The sequence below is a fragment of the Stomoxys calcitrans genome, chromosome 4 (assembly GCF_963082655.1).
Source record: "Stomoxys calcitrans chromosome 4, idStoCalc2.1, whole genome shotgun sequence".
NCBI classification, from domain to species: Eukaryota; Metazoa; Arthropoda; class Insecta; order Diptera; family Muscidae; genus Stomoxys; species Stomoxys calcitrans.
Genome location: NC_081555.1, coordinates 46,309,672 through 46,333,415, shown reverse-complemented (window position 1 = coordinate 46,333,415; position 23,744 = coordinate 46,309,672). Strand labels below are relative to the sequence as shown.

General features: G+C 43.6%; 1 protein-coding gene across 6 annotated transcripts; it reads left to right on the top strand.

Annotated features, from left to right (window-relative positions):
* Positions 1-522: 522 nt before the first annotated feature.
* On the top strand, positions 523-21,158 carry LOC106086987 (zinc finger CCCH domain-containing protein 18). Of its 6 annotated transcripts, XM_013251841.2 has the most exons (9): positions 523-714; positions 827-1,070; positions 17,665-18,384; positions 18,570-19,349; positions 19,468-19,999; positions 20,061-20,135; positions 20,325-20,504; positions 20,570-20,719; positions 20,796-21,158. In XM_013251841.2, the coding sequence occupies exons 3-9, from the start codon at positions 17,698-17,700 to the stop codon at positions 20,990-20,992; spliced, it is 2,601 nt and encodes an 866-aa protein (XP_013107295.2). In that variant the 5' UTR covers positions 523-714; positions 827-1,070; positions 17,665-17,697; the 3' UTR covers positions 20,993-21,158. The 6 variants fall into 6 exon arrangements, with proteins under 6 accessions (XP_013107295.2, XP_013107297.2, XP_013107294.2 ...); XM_013251843.2 differs by lacking the exon at positions 827-1,070 and having other exon boundaries at positions 20,579-20,719; XM_013251840.2 differs by lacking the exon at positions 827-1,070.
* Positions 21,159-23,744: the final 2,586 nt, after the last annotated feature.

Sequence of the window (23,744 nt, the reverse complement as noted above, 5' to 3'; positions counted from 1 at the left end):
TAATAAGGTGAGGTCATGCGAATAGCTGAGTACATTTTTTTTTTTAATTTTTGTTTTGATTTTGCAGTATATCCAAATGTCAAAGGCTTGATATCACAGCTGTGAAATTTTTTTAAAATCTTAAAAAAATGTTCTATTTGATTTGATATTCCACATATAAGCAACAAAACAGTGTTATAATGATGGAAATACAAATATAAAACACAGTTTATTTCTAAAACCACTTTGACATGTCAATTTATGGCATTTGCCAATCAAGGTAGTTTCGTTGGGGGTAGTTTTTTGATGTTTTGCTAATGTCACTACCGCTTAGTTGTACCATGATCCATGCGCAGAATTGTATATTTGTGCAAGAATGTTTGTTTTGCCTTGAACCTCTATGGTATTTGCCACCCGTTGCTCGTTTATGAAACGCTTTAGATAAGGGCCAAATAAGCGTCATACGCCAAGTGTTCACGATTCAGTGTACGCTCGGCTTTTTTCATGCGGTTTGTACTTTTCTGAATCATCCTGTGTAGCATTTTGTAGAAAAAACAGGCTTTCTTCTTTTCAGTCTTGTCAGTTTTACGGAAAAAGTGAAAAATTGCTTCAAGAAAATCTGTAGTGGAATATTTGGGTACTTGAAAAAATAATTTGATGTGCCACATTGTCCCAATTGCATCGTTAATTTCATGTTTAACTGATGCTTGTATGCTGTAGAAATCTGCGAAGAAGGTAAGGCTCTGTCGCAAACTATTGGCTATACATACATAATATATATATATATACATATATATATGCATATATTGAATAAAAAAATTATTTTTTACTCCTTTCCAACTACAAGAGAATGTTAAAGTGTAATGAAACATTAAGTCCTTATAAATTCGGTGTTTGTTTGTTCGAAATGATGCAAAGAAATAATTCATACAAAGACAGTACAGTGGTGTATAAAAAACAAAAAGTGCGAAAAAAGTGCAACATTAAAACATGTCGCGAGCAAGTAGTCAGTCAGTCAAATAAATTAATAGTTATTTGAGAATAATTTTCAAAGCAAACAGTGTCCATGTTGTACGAAAAATGAAGCAAAGGTAAGATTATACACAATCCATCCAAAGATTATTTGCCAATAAATAAGTGTAACAAACAACTACATAGGTTGGTGCATTACATCCACATTTATGTATACATATTTATTTTTTTTGTGTAATACAAATGACTTCTAAAATTGAATGGACATTGTTGAACGCTGCAACAAACATCTTCAGGTGGTGTGAGTAAAGTGCCTTCCGCCGCTTGTCTCAGCTTGGTTAAGCACTTCGTTGTCGTCGTCGTCGTCGTCGTCAGTACCACCACCACCACCAGCGACATCAAGCACAAGCAAGGCATCAAGCAGTAGTTAGTTGCTCACAACAATCTCTTTCGCACGCATAACTAGAGATGTAACAATTGTACCTATACCGGAATGTGAAAGCGAATATCAACAAAGTATGAGAGAGCCAGCCAGCAGCCAGCCATTGCAATGGCAAAAATGAGATTTTCGATTTGCTCATGCAAATTTGTAATCTTTTTGGTGTACATGGCTGTTTTGTCTGTGTCGTTTTCATCTATGTTTTGAGAAGCCACCGAATGCAATGCAACGACAGGGCGGTTGGTTGCTTGCTTGCTTGGTTGGCTGGCTGGCTGGCTGGTATAGTGGGGTATAGCCAATAAGTACCCGTTTGCGTCAATTTCAATTTGTGCAGTAAGAAATATCTAATGTAAATCAATGTAGTTCAGCTTTTTTCTTGTACACCGTATCTACAATTGAGTGGACAAAAACACACACACACACACTATGTACGTAATGGCCAAAACGTTAAACGCAAACGCTTACAATTTGTGGCACGACACGAACCCAAATATCCTGTATAATAACGTTATCTTTTGGTTGGTTGGAAAAATTCCATTTCGTTTGCGTTTGCCAAGTACAATAGATTGTGGTTCAGGAAAATATTTGCAGCAGTAGGGACAATGTCCTTTGCAGTCGTGGCTGCATTTCACAATGACTTGGGTAAGTCATTCGTGTCGCCTCCGACAATAGAATACAAGATAGACACATTTAATGGGAGGGGGGGTTTCAAAGTTCGTTAGCCAAAACATAACCTGAAAAATAATCAATGAGTTGGTGCAATGTTTCATGTTTTATAATGCACTATGCCTCTAACAAAAATTTCTTACTGAAGTTGTTATCCAACAACAATAAACTTATATTTTTTAATTTATTTGCAAAGCCACACAATTACTATTGGGCAAGAAATCATCTTCTGGTCGACGCACAATTTGGTAAAGAGGGATGCAACATAGAGTCGGCCATTTGCAAACCCCCAAACAACTTTTTATTCTTTTGAGTGTGTTTGATAAAATGTCAGTGTAAGGAGAATGTGGAACGTTTCTCGTACACTTTTATTGTGGTGGTTACAGAAAATATCTTTAGTTAGTTGAAATTAGAACTAAGAGCTTGTAATTTAATCATATTAGTAAAAATTGGACTACAATTTTATCTAAAAATTTCCATGTACTTTGTATTGTCTTGTGCAGATCCGCATATAATGGTTGTTGTTGTTGTTGTAGCAGTTTATTGTGTACTATCTTTCGTCTGCTTGATTCTGTTGAGTGTCAAGACCCAGGAACTCCGCGACTAAGATGGGGTGCGTCCACAGGGATCTGGGTCTGAGTCGAGTGGGTCTGGCCGGGCAGTTAAACAGGTGACGTGTATCGTGCGGTCCCTGGTTACAGTCGGGACATACATCTTGCACGTCGGCATCAATCCTAGCTCTGTGGGAATTGAGGCGGCTGCATCTGCCGGAACGTAATTGAGCCAGAATCACTCTGGTTTGCCGGGGGAGGTCGATTTCTTCGGGTGCAATGGGTGGCGGTCGTACTCCAAGGACTACATTCACCCGGTAGCCAGTTAACGCGTCTGCTACCGTGTCTGCATGAATGTTGTTCAGACCCGCTTGATATGCCGCTTGATCTAGAGGTTCTCTCTTATAGCGCTGGACCTCACGCTCTAGATCATGTAGATCTACCTTAAGGCTTCTGGGCGGTGGGTATCTATCCACAAGATGATGATTTGGATGATTTCTGCGATAACAGCCCAAAAGGTATTGCTTAGACAGCATGTAGTTATGTCTTCGCACTGGTAGGATCTTTGTCTCCTGGTGGAGGTGGTCCACATGAGAACTAAGGAGGCAGCCCGTCGCAGTTCGGAGGGCGGCATTCTGACAGATCTGAATATTATTCCACTGCGTGTCACAAAGCTGACGTGACCACACTGGCGCTGCATAACTTACCACAGACCGGCCAATTGCTTTGTACGTGGTCAACAAGGTTTCTTTGTCTGCACCCCAAGTGCTGCCAGCGAGTGACTTGAGGACCTTGTTTCTACTTTTGACTTTATTGCAGATTGCTGTGGCATGTGGGGAGAAAGTGTAGGAGCTGTCAAATGTGACGCCAAGTATTTTGGGACACTTGATGGTCGGAATCAATTCTCCATCGACCATCACAGTCAGCTCAGAATTCACCTCACGCGTATTTGTAGTGAACAGTGTGGCTGAAGATTTGGTGGCGGATATCTTCAGATTTCTTGCAGCGAAATATGAGGCAAGCTCGTTGAGGTAGACGTTCAACCTGTCGCAGATGTCATCAATGGGTGGGGGGCCTGATGCCAGGATCGTACAGTCGTCCGCATATGATACGATCTCTATGCCGTCTGGAGGAGGTGGGATGGAGGAAAGGTAGAGGTTAAACAGAGCCGGAGATATCACCCCGCCTTGGGGAACTCCCTGTTTCACTCTACGGTGTTTTGACTTCTTATCCCTAAATTCCACAAATGACTGGCGGCCACACAGATAATTCGCGACCCAACGTTTAAGGCCTGGCTGGAGGGACGTGTTGGCGATGTCCTCAAATAATTTGGCATGGCTGACCGTGTCGAATGCCTTCGATAGGTCCAATGCCACGAGGACCGTCCTATCACATGGCCTGGGTTGATTGAAGCCACGGCAAATGTGTGTGGTGATGGTATGCAAAGCTGTTGTTGTGCTGTGCAGTCTCCGAAATCCGTGTTGATGCTCGGCGAATGGAAATTCTCCTACGAGGCTCGGGAGGAGTAATGCCTCAAGCGTCTTAGCCACTGGTGAGAGAAGGGAGATCGGTCTGTACGACTCCCCCAAACTCGGGTCTTTACCAGGCTTCAGTAGCGGGATCACTCTGCCCATTTTCCAGACATCGGGAACTATAAGAGTGTTCAATGACAGGTTAAGGACAGTGGTAAGGTACTCAACTCCAGGTAAATCCAGATTCTTCAGCATCAATGTAGAGATTCCGTCGGGGCCCAACGCCTTGGAAGATTTGGCGCCACGGATGACATTCGTAACTTCGCCCACGGTAAATTGTGATGGCTGTTCATCGGCTCGGAGACCACGAATACGGCGAATGGCTCTCCTCCTTGCCCTGTCTCTCTCGGGATGCACGATAAATTGACGGTTGAACAACCTGGCGCATCTCTTCGGATCAGTCACGGTTAACTCGCCAAAAGTGACTGAGGTCCTGTGTAAGGAGAATGTGGAACGTTTTTCGTACACTTTTATTGTGGTGGTTACAGAAAATATCTTTAGTTAGTTGAAATTAGAACTAAGAGCTTGTAATTTAACCATATTAGTAAAAATTGGACTACAATTTTATCTAAAAATTTCCATGTACTTTGTATTGTCTTGTGCAGATCCGCATATAATGGTCCTTAGTCGTTTGCGGAGGTCTCATTATTCGTTCTGGCATTTTTTCCCCTTCAAAGCCGGCGTAGAGACCGAACAAGTCTCACCAACTATAGTGCCGCCTCGTCAGCCACCTCGGGCCCTTACAGAAGTCCAAATGGTCCTGGGGGTCGAAAGATTGTAGAGAGCTCAGACAAGAGGAGAGGTGTTCACCCATAATTCTACGCAGATGCTCGAACATCTCCAACCCTTTCTCATCTCCACAGAATTCTCGTTGCGAATCCATCGCGATCAGCGACCTGATAACGCAGTGACCGGTCGGTACTTCCAATAATAAATTTGTCCTTCCCCATCTCAAGAACAATCAACGTCATTGAACCTCGGCTACAGAGCGTTGGCTACCTTGCAGCACTGTTTACTGTCCACATAGATTGTGACAGTCTGAGAGGGATCACATTCGAGTCACTGAGGATCGCAAAGACCACAGGCTTTAAGACATTGCATCCGTCCAAAAGTCTATGTGACTCCCTAATCCCTAGCAATTCATCAAAAACCCCTACCTCGTTGCCCCTAACCAAATTAAAATATATATTAATCACAGTTTGCTCCTGTTCCGTACTGGAATGTTCATGGGCAAAATTTGCATTTGCATTATTCACAGTATTGGATCCTCTAAATGTTTTCATCTCTCTGGCAATGTGTAGATTCTGTACCAAAAGAAATTTTCTGTTCGCCCTGTTATGCCGAGCATCATAAGCACTCAATATTTAAGTAAGAGCTGATGCCGTCCAGCCTCTCATTGGGACTCTCCACTGGATACCTCTGATTGCTCGCTACTGCATTTGCATCTACTTTGCAGGGAGCATTTCACTTTCCGAATGCTGTGGACGCGTCGGTTGTTGTAGCAGTTTGCTGTATTCTGTTGAGTGTCAAGATTCAGCAACTCTGCGATTAAGATGGGCTGCGGCCAGAGGGACCTGGGTCTGAGTGGAGTGGGCCTGGCTGGGCAGTTAAACAGGTGACGTGTATCGTGTGGTCCCTGGTCACAATCGGGACATACATCTGGCGCGTCGGCATCAATCCTAGCTCTGTGGGAATTGAGGCGGCTGCATCTGCCGGAACGTAATTTAGCCGGAAATTCTCTGGTTTGCAGGGGAAGGTCAATTTCTTCAGGTGCAATGGGAGGCGGTCGTTCTCCAAGGACTACATTCACCCGGTAGTTATTTACCGCATCTGCTACCGTGTCTGCATGAATGTTGTCCAGACCAGCTTGATATGCCGCTTGATCTAAATGTTGTCTCTTGTAGCGCTGAACCTCACGCTCTAGATCATGAAGATCTACCTTGAGGTTTTTGGGCGGTGGATATCTATCCACAAGATGATGATTTGGATGGTCTCTGCGAAAACAGCCCAAAAGGTATTGCTAAGACAGCATGCAACTGATGAGACAGCCCGTCGCAGTTCGGAGGGCGGCATTCTGACAGATCTGGATATTATAGACGAGACCGGCCAATTGCTTTGTACGTGGTCAACGAGGTTTCTTTGTCTGCACCCCAAGTTCTGCCAGCGAGTGACTTGAGGACCTTGTTTCTACTTTTGACTTTATCACAAATTGCTTTGGCATATGGGGAGAATGTGTAAGAGCTGTTAAATGTGACGCCCAGATATCCTCAGATTTCTTGACGTTCAACCTATCGCAGATGTCATTAATGGGTGGGGGCCTGATGCCATGATCGTACTATTGTCCGCATATGATACGGTCTCTATGCCATCTGGAGGGGGTGGAATGGAGGATAGGGAGAGGTTAAACAGTGCCGGAGATATCACACCACCTTGGGGAACTCCCTGTTTCACTCTACGGTGCTTCGACTTCTTATCCCTAAATTCCACAAATGACTGGCGACCACACAGATAATTCGCGACCCATCGTTTCAAGCCTGGCTGGAGGGACGTGTTGGCGATGTCCTCAAATAATTTGGCATGGCTGGCCGTGTCGAATGCCTTCGATAGGTCCAGTGCCACGAGGACTGTCCTATCACATGGCCTGGGCTGATTGAAGCCACGGTAAATGTGTGCGGCGATGGCATGCGAAGCTGTTGTTGTGCTGTGCAGTCTTCGGAATCCATGTTGATGCTCGGCGAATGGAAATTTTCCTACGAGGCTCGGGAGGAGTAATGCCTCAAGCGTCTTTGCCACTGGTAAGAGAAGGGAGATCGGTTTGTACGACTCTCCCAAACTCGGGTCTTTTCCAGACTTCAGTAGCTGGATCACTCTGCCCATTTTCCAGACATCGGGTACTATAAGAGTGTTATTAACAAAAACGGGTTGAGGACGCGCCGATAGTTTTCAGTTGTGTGATCACCACAGATCGTACTAAAAGTCCCAAGCTATGTGATGCTCATTGTTATCACGTGGCAGCCGGTTGTACGTAACGGATTGACCCGATGGATTCCTTCAACGGCAAGGGCTGCCGCCTCAGTGTACAACACACTGCTACTACAACTGTTTTTGAGTTATTAAAGCGAACAATGGGTGAAGGGGGATCAGCCCGTATTGCCCTCATAGGGTTACAATGTTATCGAGTGTTGTAAATGCCTTATTTTATATTGGGTTTTCCAATAAGGACTTTGATGACTAGGCCACACATTTCAGCCGAAACGGTCGCTATTTCCCGTTCAATGTTAGCTCTTAGCTCTTCAAATGTCGTCGGCTTGTTGGCATGACCAATGACTTGACTTAGCCCCAAAGTAAGTAGTTTAGAGGCATCAAATCGAACCAAGGAGGCGGTCAATCAACTGGGCCATTACATGAGATAACACGCTCCTTAAACTTATTCTGTAACGTGTGGTTTGTGGCATCGTCATGTTGAAACCACATGTCGTCCAGGTCCATATCTTCCCATTCAGACCAAAAATAATCAGTGAGCATAGTGCGGTAGCGGTGTCCATTCACGGTTACGTGACTATTAGCATCGTCGACAAAGAAGTATGGCCCAATGATACCGCCGGCATGCAAACAGCACCAAACAGTTATTTATTGTGGATGAAGTGTTGAATCATGAAGCACATGTGGATTTTCACCTCACCAACAACGCATACTTTGCTTATTGAGGAACCCTTAAAGTAGCGGTCACCGATTCCGAATTTTCGTATTTAATTTCTATGATTTCGTTATTCGTTCGTGTATTTTTCCATGGTGGAAATGTTGAATTTACCGAATAAATTTACAGTGACAGTTCGATTACTAGTTTAAGAGTGCGTTCACAAATTGAATTCAAAGCTGTCAAGTCCCTATTGGAAAACCCCTTATGGATATAAATTTTTGGCAATATTTTATAATATTGTTTTTGATAAAATCATGAAATTCTCCTTCCAGGAAAACGCGACATAATTTATATCAATGAAAAGGTTTTCTTCTGTAGATGTGCACAATATTTATAGAAAAATGTTAAGAAAATACTTTAAAATGTTTTTAACAAACTAAAAGTTTACTACCATAGTAACCAAAGATGCTTACAAAAGCTGTATATGAAGATAACAATTGTGATTTTGTTAGAGAACAAATTGTCGAATCACTGTGGTCGCAACAACAATTCATATTATGTGGGCATATTGCTTGGAGAGCAATTCGTTTTGCCTCCCAGTGACAATTACACTGAGATAAAGCCAGAAAAAGAGAGTGAGAGTAAGAGAGGTCAGAGGAAAATCATCAGCATATATTTAATATATATATGTAAGTGAGACAGCGTGCCATACTTGGATGAGTTAGAATGAGAGTAAGTTTAAAGATCTCAACCATGGTGGGTGGAAGTTCTTTAATATATCACATGGAGAAAAATAAAATAAATGGTTAAGGCTTTCATTGTTGTATTTGAATTGCAGATAGGTTGATGGCTTGATTGCAATAGATTTCGTAAATTGCGATTGATTGGTGACTAAGATAATAACGTCATCTTTTCTTTAGTAACTCGTCGAAATATTGATTTGAGAAACTACACTCTAAGATACATATAAAAATCAAAATTTTTTTTAAACGAACGACGCCCATTGTTGGATGCAGTAGTTTAAAAAAAAAAACAAACTTATAGGTCATTTATAAAGGGTGATTTTTTTGAGGTTAGGATTTTCATGCATTAGTATTTGACAGATCACGTGGGATTTCAGACATGGTGTCAAAGAGAAAGATGCTCAGTATGCTTTGACATTTCATCATGAATAGACTTACTAACGAGCAACGCTTGCAAATCATGGAATTTTATTACCAAAATCAGTGTTCGGTTCGAAATGTGTTCAATTTTTGACAAATTTTGTTCAGCGATGAGGCTCATTTCTGGTTGAATGGCTACGTAAATAAGCAAAATTGCCGCATTTGGAGTGAAGAGCAACCAGAAACCGTTCAAGAACTGCCCATGCATCCCGAAAAATGCACTGTTTGGTGTGGTTTGTACGCTGGTGGAATCATTGGACCGTATTTTTTCAAAGATGCTGTTGGACGCAACGTTACGGTGAATGAACACATTTCGAACCGAACACTGATTTTGGTAATAAAATTCAATGATTTGCAAGCGTTGCTCGTTAGTAAGTCTATTCATGATGAAATGTTAAAGCATACTGAGCATCTTTCTCTTTGACACCATGTCTGAAATCCCACGTGATCTGTCAAATACTAATGCATGAAAATCCTAACCTCAAAAAAATCACCCTTTAGTTAAAACATAAACTGCCCCTGCGTCGCTTCTGTATTTGTGGTGCAGAGTACGGATCACTCTGAAAATATTCCTGATTCGTTTTAACCATGTCCGTCTGTCAGCATAAGTTTTCTGTGCCATATGTCGCTTTTTGTCCGAAGATAGAGTCCTTGGATTTTGGATTAAAGGCAGTGTTGTGTCCAGAATAAGGCGAAAATTATAGCTTAATTGTACGAAACATACTCAAATGTACTAAATTCCTTCCCAATGATATTAAGCGAACGGAAAATTATGTTCTTTCTATAAAAACTTTAAAGACATTAATGACAAAAAAATTTTTTGAGTACCAAATATGTAACTGAACACTTATAGTTACATTTCTACAACTCTTACAACGAGAAAGAAGTGCTAGATTTTACCATTCTTATTCCAGCCTGATCTTTAAAAACTAGTGAAACTTTATATAGTTGTTTAAATAGTTGTAAACTCTTTAAATATTGTTGTTAGAACGCGGAAGCTCGAAGTGTGTTGTGGTCTATCTTTGGTCTGCTTAGTTGAATATCCAGATCGAGGAACTCTGCGTCCAGAGGGATCTGGTTCTGAGACGTGTGGATCTGGCTGGGTTGTTGAACAGCTGACTTGTGTTCTATGGTCCTAGGTCACAATCGGGACAAATATCCTGCACGTGGGTATCAATCCTTAATCTGTAGGGGTAGAGGCGGCTACATTTGCCGGATCGTGATAGATCCAGAAATACTCTGGTTTGCTGGTGGAGGTCAATTTGTTCAGGTGCAATGGAAGGGACCACATTCACCCGGTAGCTATTCACCGCATCTGCTACCGTGTCTGCATGAATGTTGTCTAGACCAGTTTGATATGCCGCTTGATCTAGAGGTTCTCTCTTGTAGCGCAGAACCTCTCGCTCTAGATCATGTGGATCCACATTAAGGCTTCTGGATGGTGGATACCTATCCATAAGATGATGATTTGGAAGGTCCCTGCTATAACAACCCAGAAGTGGAGACAGCCCGTCGCAGTTCGAAGAGCAGCATTCTGACAGATCTGAAGTGTCACATAGCTGCGTAATTTACCACAGACTTGCCAATAGCTTTGTACGTAGTCAACAAGGTTTCTTTGTCAGCACCTAAGTTGTTGTTTTTGTCGTTGTAGCCACATTTTCATGTGGATGTGGTGATCCTCGTCAAGCTCCTGATGTGAGCAAGTTCGTTCTGGTCCAGAGGACCGATAGCCGCGGGAACAAGATGGCCATTGGTTATTTAAAGGAGCCAATAATTCGCCTTGTCACATCGAGCATCATAGGCCCTCAGTATTTGTGCAAGAGCTGGTGTCTCCCGGTCTCTCAATGAGACTCCGCTCGATGCCGCAGATTGTCCGCGACTGCCGTTGCAGCTACTCCGTATGGAGTATTTCACTATCCGCAATCTGTAGGCGCGCGGTAGCTCGCAGCTAAACTTCTCGTGACAGCAATGAACACTACACAGATCGGGCCTCACACAGGTTGCGGATAGTGGAATGCTCCAAACGGGGTTGCTGCAACGGCAGTCGCGGACAAACAGCGGTAAAAAGCGCAGAGTTTCAGTGAGAGGCCACACGCCACCGGTTTCTGCATAAATATTTAGGGCCTATGAAGCTCTATATGACGAGGCGAGTTATTGGCGCCTTTAAATAACCAATGGCCACCTTGTTCCGGCGGCGATCGGTCCTTTGGACCGGAACGAGCTTGCTCATCTACAGGGGTTTGACGAGGATCGCCACTTCCACATGCAGCTCCAACAACAACAACCTTTTTTCTACTTTTGACCTTATTACAAATGTCTGTGGCATGCGGTGTAAATGTGTAAGAGCTGTCAAATGTGACACCAAGTATTTTGAGGCGCTTGATAGTCGGTATCATTCTTCTGTATATATTCAGTATATGATACGTTTGGCATGGTCAACCGAATTCCTCCAATAGGTCCAGTGCCACGAGGGCCGTCCTATCACATGGAATGTGCTGATTGAAGCCACGCGAAATGTGTGCGGTGATTACAAATTACAAACGGGAGATCTCGAGGATAGGTGGTATAGTAACCTAAAAACAAAAATTTGGGGTAGGGGAGCCACCCTACCACCAAATATATACGTCGCCAAAAGTGACAGAGGTCCTGTCATTCCATCTACCGGGGTTCGAGAGTGACTTAACAGTAGACCACAGCTTGCCTAAACCGTTGCCAAAGTTACATTGCTCCAAGTGTTCCAGCCACAAATTCCACCTATGTTAGTTGACTACCCTGTTTATTTCCAGATTTAGCTCACTGATTCTGGGGTTAGTGGGGACAGTACAATGAATTCCATCACGCACGTCTTGACGGGAAGTTGAGCCGCACTTGGGATATTCGACCGGCTGGTATAAAGCGAGCGGCTGCTGCGTTACTGATGTCTCGGAATTTCATTGAAGCGGCGATTGCTGCACAATCGGACTTCTTCTGATTGATAAACGTCCTTAGCTCAGAGGTTATGAAGTCGGGTGGTCGGTCGATGGGGAGAACTATGGTAAGGTGCTCTGACCCCAAAGAGATGACGGTTTGCCGGGATACGTCACTCATGAGATCAGGGGATGCAATGGAAATATCTCGCGAGCTGCTGCACCTCCTCGTAATCCTAGTGGGGGCATCCTCATTTGCCGTGCAATCTGCTCTGCCAAAGCCATGCCACGCTGGTCGTTACCTAGGGGAAAATGCCATGAAAAGTGAAACGCGTTAAAGTCCCTTAGAACCAGACGATTATGGCCAGATAGTAAGCCACTTATGACTGGGTTTTAAGTTTGGCAATTAATTGGGACACATCTACCAACCGGCAGTATGTACACGTTATATAGCTCTATCTCGGCAGTACCGGACCTGACTGCTATCCCCATGCACTCCATGTAGGGGTCACTAGCGCCGGCAGTATGTACACGTTATATAGCTCTATCTCGGCAGTATCGGACCTGACTGCTATCCCCATGCACTCCATGTAGGGGTCACTAGCGCCAGGCGCAGGCGAGATGGGTCTATATTGCATGGAATGGTGTAGGCCAATCGCCCACCTCCATTCCTTGAGCGATCCACAACAATCCACGCAACACAACTATGCAAGCTGCAGGTGTTGGTCAGCTTTGTCTCCTGGATCGCTGTGACCAATATGTTCTTCCGACTCATAAAATCCACAATCGCGTCGATCTTGTCACGGAGACCATTGCAGTTGAGTTGCAAAAATGATACACTTCCTGGCACTGGCCTGGCAATATTGGGGCTGGGATGCTGCCGTATATTGCCACACGGGGAGGTCGTGGGGTCACATAGTCCGACGACGAGCAGAGTCAGAGCAAAATCGGAAATGTACCCAGTCCATGCACCGGTTACACCTCACCGACACCGACCGATGATGGAGGCGGTTCTGGCAAACCGAATAAAACCAGGGTTCGGGGCTCTTTTCATTCATGGCACGGACCAGAACCCTCCACCATAGTGAACGAGGCCTAGCTGATCTCAGTCGGTGACTCGTCGGCTCGTGGTGGCTAAAATTGAACCGCAAATTTCATATTTTTCCGTTTATCTCTTCTTCTTTCTTTGAATATTTTTCGTAACACAAACTTAAAGATAAATCATCAAAAAAAATTCAACTTTATACACCCGCCCGTTTGAATTTTTGAATCGGCTCAGCCGACGAACCGCCCCCGATCAAAATTTTGGCCATGCTGCCGCCGCCGACCTCGTCGAAAGTACTCATCTTCGTTAACTGATTCGGTGTAGCATCATTCCGTTTTCTAACAGAATTTTTCCATGAACATTCCATTAAGGAACAGGGGATACTTCCTTCATATCAATGAGTGCAGTCCGATTAAAGTGTAAGTTCGATGATAAGGGCCCTCCTTTTTATGCCGAGTCCGAACAGCGTGCCGCAAAGCAACATGACTTGATAGAGATGTTTTAGCATGGCTGGATAACTCACAGATGTAGCCAGCATTAGTAAGGGGATAACCACTGCTGAAAATTTTTTGATGTTCACGTCGTGATTTGAACCCAGTCGTTCGGCGTTCCATTTGTAACACATCGAAATATCGATAGTCTTGACATTCTAGTCGATTTAACCATGTCGAAAGCACGCTAACTTTGGAAGGAGTACTTACTATTAGTGTATGTTGGTTGGGATTGTTAATTTACACGTATCCGTTTTGATATAGCTGCCATATAAACCGATCTCGGATCTTGATATAGCTAATTTATATTTGAAAAGGTCATTCAAATAACATATCACATAAAATCCATGGTGGAGAGTATGAAAGATTCGGTCAGACCGAACTTAAAGCTTTTTTACTACTTTGGCTTTTTTTCTACTATTCAACTTTGGTTTACAAGCTCCTGAAATAATGTTTCCAAAACAAAAATTTCATTCCACAAAAATGCTGAGATTGGTTAGTGTGTAAAAAATACAGAGGTGGCCACATAACTAGGGGCACTTTCGAATGTTCCATAGTGGAATGTTCATGGACAAAATTTGCATTTTTGCAATTTGCATTTTATTTGCATCAAAATGTTACCAAACTAAATATTTAGATCCTGAAGAATAACCCGAAGAATCACCTTCCACCATATAATGCGGGATATACTAACTTTGTCATTCCGTTTGTAATACATCGAAATATTGATTTGAGATCAAACACAATGTATACTAGCACTGTCCCAAAAGTAACCGACCCAACATTGGAAACACAACAAATTTGGAAACACTTTTCTTTATTTCTCAACATATCTCTTTATACGATACACTTTTTCTCTCGATTTTCAATAGCTTCGATAACCTGTTTGCAGTATGAATTGTCTATCTTTCAAAATTGTTATCAGCCGCATCATCCACCTCTTCAGTGTTGGCAAATATTTTTCCGTGGAGCAAATTTTTTTAAGTTTGGATTCAAAAAATATTTCGATAAGGTTCGTGCTGAGGCAATTCGAACTTTAATTCATGGATATTTGCCATCGCAATGGTAGATTTGTGAACGGCGCTGTTTACGTTGTTGTTGTTGTAGCAATAAGTTGTACACTGAGGCGGCAGCCCTTGCCGATGAAGGACTCCATCGGGTCAATCCGGTATGTACAACTGGCTGCCATGGGATTGTTGTTGTTGTAGCAGTGTGTTGTGTTCTATCTTTCGTCTGCTTGTCTCTAATGAGTATCCAGTTTCAGGAACTCTGCGACTAAGATGGGGTGCGTTCCATAGGGATCTGGGTCTGGCTGGGCAGTTAAAAAAGTGTCGTGTGGTCCCTGGTCATCACCGGGATACACATCGTGTACGTCGGAATCAATTCTGGCTCTGTAGGAGTTGAGGCGGCTGCATCTGCCGGATCGTATATGAGCATGAACTATTTTGGTTTCCCGGGGGAGGTCAATTTCTTCATGTCTAATAGGAGGCGATCGTTCTCCAAGGACTACATTCACCCGATAATTATTCACCGCATCTGCTAACGTGTCTGCATGAATGTTGGCTAGACCCGCTTGATATGCCGCTTGATCTAGAGATCCTCTCTTATATCGCTGAATCTCACACTCTAGATCAAGTAGATCTAACTAAAGGCCTCTGGGCAGTGGATATCTATCCACAAGATGATGATTTGAATGGTCTTGACAATAACAGGGACCATCCAAATCATTATCTTGTGGATAGGTATTCGTTGACAGATTTCCGTTGTATTGAAAGGAGGCACACATGTTGCGCACACCTTTCTGATCCGCTTATTTTCCGTTGATTGAGACCTTTTCAAATTTGCTGAAATTGTTTGCCTTCGAGTTCCTCAATTAAAAAAATATTATACCGTGGCGGCTTCAAACTTAAAAAAAAAGATTGTCACCTTCCACCAAAATATTTATTTTTTTATAATACTATCGCCATCTATATGTCATGTCGGCTACTTTTGGGACTGCCCTCTATATTCTTCATCGTCTTTATCACTGTGTTCCTCCTAAAAATAAATTAAATAGGAGAGAACAAAGGCGAATGCCATTAGAAAAATATAAATAAAAACTAAAAGTCCGGTATAGAGACCGAAAGAAGTCTCACCGACTAGATCCTTGCAGAAGACCAGAATGACTCGAGGGTCTAAAGACTGTAGAGAACTCAGTGAAGGAAAGAGGTATTGAGCCATAAACCTACGCCTTCTCCCCGTATTTGCAGGGCAATTGCAGAAGTCCAGAATGACTCGAGGGTCGAAATACTATAGAGAGCTCAGTCCTCAGTCCCCGTCATTGTAGGGCACTGGCACACCAGATGCTCAACCCTCTTCAACCCCTCATTCCACCAGACCCTGCAGAAATCCTCTTCTCGAGCCCATCGCCAAGTCAGCGACCTGACACTGTAGTGGTCGGCCGGGACTCCCACCTACAATCCAAGGTCATGCTTCCCCAACTCGAGAACAATCGACGTCCTCGTTCCGGAGTACCTCGGACACAGGGCTTTGGCAACCTTGCAGCCTATAACGACAGCCTAAGTCAGCAATTCGTCATAGTGGGAATCCACCATCGTAAATAATCAACACACAGGGTTGTCACCATCGGCGTAGCACTCCCAAAATCCATCCAAACCTAGCCAGTTGGTCAGCCGCTCCGTTCCCGGTCAACCCTTGAACGCCCGGAATCCATCAAAATCTGACAGCAACCCCCAAACGTCCGATATGCTCCTTGCAACTGCCGAAAAGCCTCGAGCTCACGTGCCTCGCAGCCAGGGCATTCGGCGCGTGCCCGGCGCATCCAGGGCATTGTTATGTAATGTCCACATAACAAATAAAGCGCCGCCGCTCCTAACTCAGGATCAAAACCAAGCCCTGAGAATTGCAAAAATCTCTGCCTGAAAAACACTACACCTAATTCCTAGGAATTCAACAAAAATCCCCGCCTCGGTACTCCAACTTGGACCCACTTTGTTGACAGAGAGGCCCACGAATGGCGGGACGCCCCCAGACCAAAGCTCTACCGCCGGGTAGACAACCTCCAGGTCGCCATCGAAGAAACATCCGTCTGGCAAATAGACCTTCGCGTTGTTCCGGCACGAGATAACTATAACCATCACACAGGCTGAAACTTTGAGCTCCAATCTGTGTGGTGTTCTTCGTTATCACGAGAAGTCTCATTGGGTGGTCGTGTAGCATCTGCTCTTGCTTAAATACTGAGTGCCTATGATGCTCGATATGACAAGGCGAGTTATCGCCGCATTTAAACGACCATTGGCCATCATGTTCCCTCGGTGATCCGTCGTATAGACCGGAACAAGCTTGATCGCCTAAAAGAGCTTGAGGAGGATCGACCCCTCCAAAATGTTGCTAATGTCACGTAGTCGTCCCACGTCAGTGGCAGAACAAACGAATACACCATGTCCCTGACTCCCTCAGTCTGAGGGCAGTCTTCAACACCGTGCACGTACCCATAGGTGAGGATCGGCCGAACCACAGCAGTGTAAATCCAGTGAACCGCATTTGGCCTAAGCCTCCAACTCTTGCCTCCCGAGTAGCGACATGAGTAGAGCGGTTTCAGACCCCGTTTGATCCTCTCCTTTATGTTTCTTCCTCATTTCAATTTCTGATCAAGAATAATGCCCATAATACCACTCCACAACAACGTGAACAACACCAGCTCTTTTTTCTTGGGGTTTATGCCAAGCCCATCGGTTCTCGCTTATCCCGACAGCTTATTCAGCGAGCCCTGAATGATATCCGTGACAGTAGAGAGAAAGCGCCCGCCCAGAGCCACAAGAGGGGGATAAACCCCTTCGTACGTCCGTTCGTCCGCATAGAAACTACATTTTTTCTCTAATCTGAGAATATCACTCCGTTCCAAATGATTAATTGTTGAAATTGGAGAACGTTTAAAAATAATGAAGTCCTTAACTTTCAGGTTTTCATTGTGTGAATACTGAAGTCCGGTACTGTATTTAAAAAAATGGTAATTAAAAAAATCTGATAAACTAAAGAATCGACGGTTTTGCATATAATGACGTCCCCCAATACTATATGCCTATGAAACAACGATCGAATGTTATGTACGCAGCAAGTGTTTATAGAGACCATTGGTGGCTTATAATCATTTCTCTCCCATATGTACTACATTTTTTTTGAAGCAAAAGTCTGACGACAGTCGCTCCTACTAACGCTTTGACAAACTCATATAAATTGTAAAAATAAAACAATCTATTTCTCTATTAACACTTTAATAGGAACGTTGGCAATAAACACAAATTTGAACAAACATGGATTCGGAGGACTCTCGACCTGCATCGTCTGCATCAAACTCATCATCGAATTCATCGCACAATTCTGAGCAATCACACCCTTTCAACAATTCAGATGAAAAGCCAAGAAGCCCAGAAGACACAAACGATGCTGCAGCTAGTCCCGCCAGTAGCTCTAGAAGTAGACAATCACGCCGCTCTCGATCAATGAATGGCGGTTCACAACGCTCACAATCGAAATCCGATTCTGATTCGTCATCTTCGTCCATGAGTGATAATGACGATGAGGAGCCAAATTTTGACAACGCCCAGGCGGCGCCATCGCCTAGTATGGAGCCAGAAAAGGCTGAAAATGAAACGACAAGACAGTCTTCAGAGTCGCCTAGACGAAGCGCTAGAGGATCGAGATCTAGATCGGCATCTAGTTCTTCCTCCAACCCCAGCAGGAATAACAGCGAGGAACGTCACCATCAGGCATCCGAAATGAACTTAAGTCACGAAGATCTAAGCGACGTCAGCGATTTGGAGAGTGAGAAGCGCACTTCTATCTTCAACAATAGTAAACAATCGGTTGACGATGACAGCACGAATGGCGTAATGGATGATGGCCTATCGAAAGATAAAATGAATAACGAAGACTCCAAATCCCATTCGCCAATAATGGACTTGCGCCAAAAACTAGAAAAGATGAAAAGCCAATCTAACGTAAGTTTTGGGAAGAGTTCTTAAGAAAAGATTTTTGACTTTTCAATAAAGATGAAAATGTTGCTCCCATTTAGTTTCAGGTCCATCATCAGTTTCTTTGCAGTGTAACCTCATTGTACATGACTTTGATTTCTAATGATTTTTTTTTCTTTGACAAACTTTCTTCTTTGTGTTTACCATTCAAGGAGGCCGAAAACAATGCAGCCCAAAACGAGACAGAAGGCAAAGCATTAAACGGCAAAGGCATGGTTGGGGAATCCTTGGAAGATCTAGTTAAAACTCATGACGATGATGCCTTGGACTTTGAGGCGGAAGAGGGAGAATGTAATGATGTGAGTAAAGATGACGAAAAATCAGAAGATAAAGCAAAGACGAAATCGAGCGAAAAACAGTCTTCCCCAAAGAAGAATGATGGCGAGGAAGAAGAGTTGGAGGAGGGAGAGGTTTCCGATGAGGACGAAAAGCGCCCTGAGGAAACAGAACCCAAGCCGGTATGCAGGTTTTACACCAGAGGCCAGTGCACGTGGGGAATGAGTTGTCGATTTCTTCATCCTGGCGTTACGGATAAAGGGAATTATACTATGTTTGATCTGGTGAGGCCTGTGCCATTGCTGCAAGGTGGCAGCGTTACTGGCAATAGGCCATCCGGGTACAATTTGCATACTCCCGACTATCATGATTATCGAACAGAACGTCCATCACTACATCACAGAAGTGCTATACCTCATACGCCGGCTGTATTCGCTCCAGCTCACGAGGCCCGACCAGCAGCAAGCGAAGGTCCAGTTGTAGTTGAAAGTGCTTGGGAACGTGGTCTGCGAACGGCCAAAGAAATGATGAGGAAAGCCAATAAGAGAAAAGAACAGGATATGGACTTTGAGGATAAGAAGATGCATTTGACTTTATCGCCCGACGAGTTGGAAAAGGATCCTTACTATGCAAAGGATAGATTATCGCCAGCGGAGGTAAGTGGAGCAAAAAGACTAGAGGCAATCCGACATATACAGGAACAGCTCAGAAATTATTCTACTTTGATAATGAATTTGAATTTTTTTTGTCATAATTCATCTTTTTCTAAACCAGGCTGTTCGCCACCCCATATATCCGGATGCTATTAGCGATGCGTATGCATCCTCTGATCGTTATGCAAGAGGACCTCCAGCTGCCCATTACGATGAAGTTGATCCATATGGACGTTCTGCTCGGTACAGGGAGCTTCCGCCTCATCGTATGCCACAATATGAGGATGACAGGCGCCTGCGGCCCGCCAGGGAGGTTATTGTGCAGAGAGTAGAACCTGTGGGAAGAGGTGATGAATGGAACGATCCTTGGATGAGATCAAAATCTCCTGGGGGTAGAGGCTCCTCCCGCGATAGGGGCGATAAGAGGCGTAGGGACCGGCGCAGTTACAGCAGCAATTCATCGTATTCAAGCTCAAGCAGTTCACAAAGCGATTCAAGTTCCGATTCCAGTCGTTCATTAAGTTCACGTGACCACCATAGACGTCGATACGCCAGCAACTCCCACAAATCACCACCGCCATCGTCACGCAGGCCTGGAGGCAGATCTCTGAGATCGCCATCTCCACCACCCAGACGTTCAAGACGCACTCCAAGTAAGTTAATTCAAAATTTTGTGTATATTCTAAAATTGTGTTTCATTTGATGCGCATGCAGCTATTGATGAACTCAATAATGATATTACGGAATTGAAATCGAATATCGTCGACAAAGAGAAAAGTTTCCTAAAAGGTATAACTGCTAATAACATGTGTTTCCATTTCTCAATTTTAAAAATAGACAGGTGCAGCAGAAGCATTTTCGTTTATTAAGGGGTTTTTTTCACCACCGCATTGTGAATCGTTTGATTGCTTACCTAGGCACTTCATTTTAAACAGCCCACCATTGTTTCATATCTATTTTCATTATCTTCTTCCACAGGTCTACACCACTCGCCATCATCTAAGCGAAGAACAAATACTTCGATATCGCCAGTGTATAACAGAGGCAGTGCATACAGTCCGGTGCATAAGAAAAAACGAGTGTCGCCGGTTGTGAAAAAAGCACATGCAAGTCGAGCCAAGGTGCGTCGTCGCCATTCATCTTCCTCCTCAGATTCTGGTATGTACCTAGTTTCCCGCTATTACCTGTTCCTTAAAAAAGAGATCTTAATTTAAAACAACAAGTTTCTTTAGATTCTACAGCTTCCGATTCAGAATCCGATACAGGCTCATCCTCATCTGGAAGCTCTTCTAGATCCAGGGAAAACACACCTCCCAAACGTTCGCGCGTAGTTGATAAAGCAAATACAAACGAGCGCAAGGGAGTCAAAAAGGGTGAGTACTCAATCAAACTTTCAATATTGCCAACAACACGTATCTGTTATTAACTGTTATTCACATTCCTTCATAGTGGATCCACCGAAAAAAAGATCACCCATAACCATAGAACTAAGGAAGCCTGCCGCCGTGGGTGTTTCCGCTCTTGCGTCGCCGACTCATTCATCCACATCGGAAAGGGATTCTAAGAAATCCAGACGCGAGGAACTCTTGAAGCAATTACGTGCAGTTGAGGATGCAATTGCAAAAAAAAGATCAAAACTTGCTTAAGAGAAAAGAAGAAAGGGAAGAGAGTCGTCGACATCAAATTATTCCAACCGCAGAAGCATGCGCATACTTTTTGCAAATGCGCATACAAATACATACATATATATATTTTTTCCAATTTAAGCCACATTGACTAAATAATAAAATAAAGTTACAATAAGAGCTATTATCTTCTGTCTGTGTGTGTGTGTATGTGTCCAAAATAAACCAACAACCATTATCGTCGAATGCTTATATGTATCATATATTTATATCTATATTATATCTATATTAGAATACAACCATATACAATACATTATAGTCTCAAGAAGGAAGTAACAACATTTTGTTTCAAACATGATTTGTCCAACCGTCCGTCCGTTAGTGTTGCTTGCATTATGTGGATGATAGTGTTGCATGCGAATTGACTTTCCACAAATGCTGCAACACGTCTAAAATCCTTAGATTATAATCTGTATTTTATTTTTTTTTTACTATGAAATAGTTAATCATAAAACTGATGAAGGGGGAAATGCAGTGAATATTTTGCTGGAGTCTTGTACTTTCATAAGGATGTTGGTGCAAACTTGACCAGCGAAAGCTTCATTTGTTAACTTATTAATTTTGAAAGTGTAGCTGCCATTCTGAAGTTTTCTGCGTTTTTGTATTTGTTTCTTTTGTAAAGTTTCGACTTTTTTTAAATACTCAGATAATTTGATTGAAACTTCAAGCTCGAGGCCAAAAGGTAATTTGATTTTATTAATCAATTTATCTCTTTGTCTTGAGCTTGAAGTTACAATCAAAATAATCCGAACTACAATATTTTTATCTGGATTTTTTAATAATCATTTTTTTGATTTCAACAGCTTGCTGGCTTCAGCCTTCACCGCCTTAGGAAGCTGAATTGGGGACGCAATAAAATCGACGTCGCTAGCTGCTCTGTGTGTCATACATACTGCAATTTTGTCCAAGTTCTGTACAAATGGATTGTGGAGTTGGCAAACCTCATCAAGCTCCTATAGGCGAGCAAGCTCGTTCCGGTCCTAAGGAGCGATCGCCGTGGGAACAAGGTGGCCATTGGTTATTTAACTCGCCTTGTCATATCGAGCATCATAAGCACTTAGTATTTGTGCAAGAGCCGGTGCCGCCCAGCCTCTCACTGTGACTCTCCGCTCGATACCGCTGATTGTCTGCGACTGCCGTTGCAGCTACTTCGTATGGAGCATTCGACTATCCGCAAAGTGGCACCAATTTATGCTCCGGCACGGGATAGCTGTGAGCACCACACTGGCTGGGACATTGAGCCCGATCTATGTGGTGTTTATTGCTGTCACGAAAAGCTTAGCTGCGAGCTACCGGAGTGCTCCATACGCTCGATACCGCTGATTGACTTCGACTGCCGTTGCAGCTACTTCGTATGGAGCATTCCACTATCCGCAAAGTGGCACCAATTTATGCCCCGGCACGGGATAGCTGTGAGCACCACACTGGCTGGAACATTGAGGCCCGATCTATGTGGTGTTTATTACTGTCACGAAAAGCTTAGCAGCGAGCTACCGGAGTGCTCCATACGAAGTAGCTGCAACGGCAATCGCAGGCAAGAGTCTCAGTGAGAGGCTGGGCGGCACCGGCTCTTGCACAAATACTGAGTGCCTATGATACTCGATATGACAAGGCGAGTTATTGGCGCCTTTAAATAACAAATGACCACCTTGTTCCCACGGCGATCGTCCTTTGGACCGGAACGAGAGAGATAGAAAGGGAGGAAGAGAGAGGGTGAGAGTGAGCTAGAGAGGGAGGAAGAGAGAGGGTGAGAGTGAGGTAGAGAGGGAGGAAGAGAGAGGGAGGGTGAGAAAGAGGTAGAGAGGAGGGGAAAAGTGAGAGAGAGTAGGTGAGAAAAAGTAAGAGAGAGAAGGTGAGAAAAAGTAAGAGAGAGAGAGAGGAAATGCCGGCGCACACGGCACAGGAACTGAAAAGCCTCCTCGACTTAAGCTGCTATTACACGATAAGGCTGTTACTTTCTGTATTCATAAGACTTGTCTTATGTAGAGAAAGACCTGTCTTATGTAGAGAGAGACTTGTCTTATGTAGAGAGAGACTTGTCTTATGTAGAGAGAGACTTGTCTTGTGGAGAGAGAGACTTGTCTTATGTAAAATTCGAATAGAGCGCACTCTAATCGAAATACAAATTGACCGCAGGTGTACCACAAGACTCTGTGCTTTCTCCCTCTCTTTTTCTTATTTTGATTGACGATCTACTGGGTCTTACTTTGAATCCGATGTACTCGTTCGCGGGTGAGAGCACCTTTGTCATTCATTTTCATTCGAACATAGGCCGAGTCTTCGAGAGATTGAAGATACGAGGCGGATTATGGACGTAACACTCAGCTAGGATTTCCTTTTTGCAAATTTTGCCCAGGAACATATAACTAAGGAACAGAGAGATTGAAGATAGGAAGCGGGTTATGGACGTAACACTGTGTCAGGAGTTGCTGGCCATTTCTGAGTAAGGTCGAATGAACAGAGTAGATTTTAATGCACGCAAGACGCAGTGCTGTTTGTTGTCCCACAAACGATTCACTGACATTTTTTGTAAATTTTGCGCATGAACATTCCACTTAGGAACAGGGGCAAACTTCTCACATATCAATGAGTGCAGTCCGAATCCAGTTTAAGCTCAATGATAAGGGGCCTCCTTTTTGGGCATGAGTATTCAGTGTGATGTCCGTTGGTCAAAACATGTATTCGAAGTGTCGAAAGAAGCATTCAAGTGCTT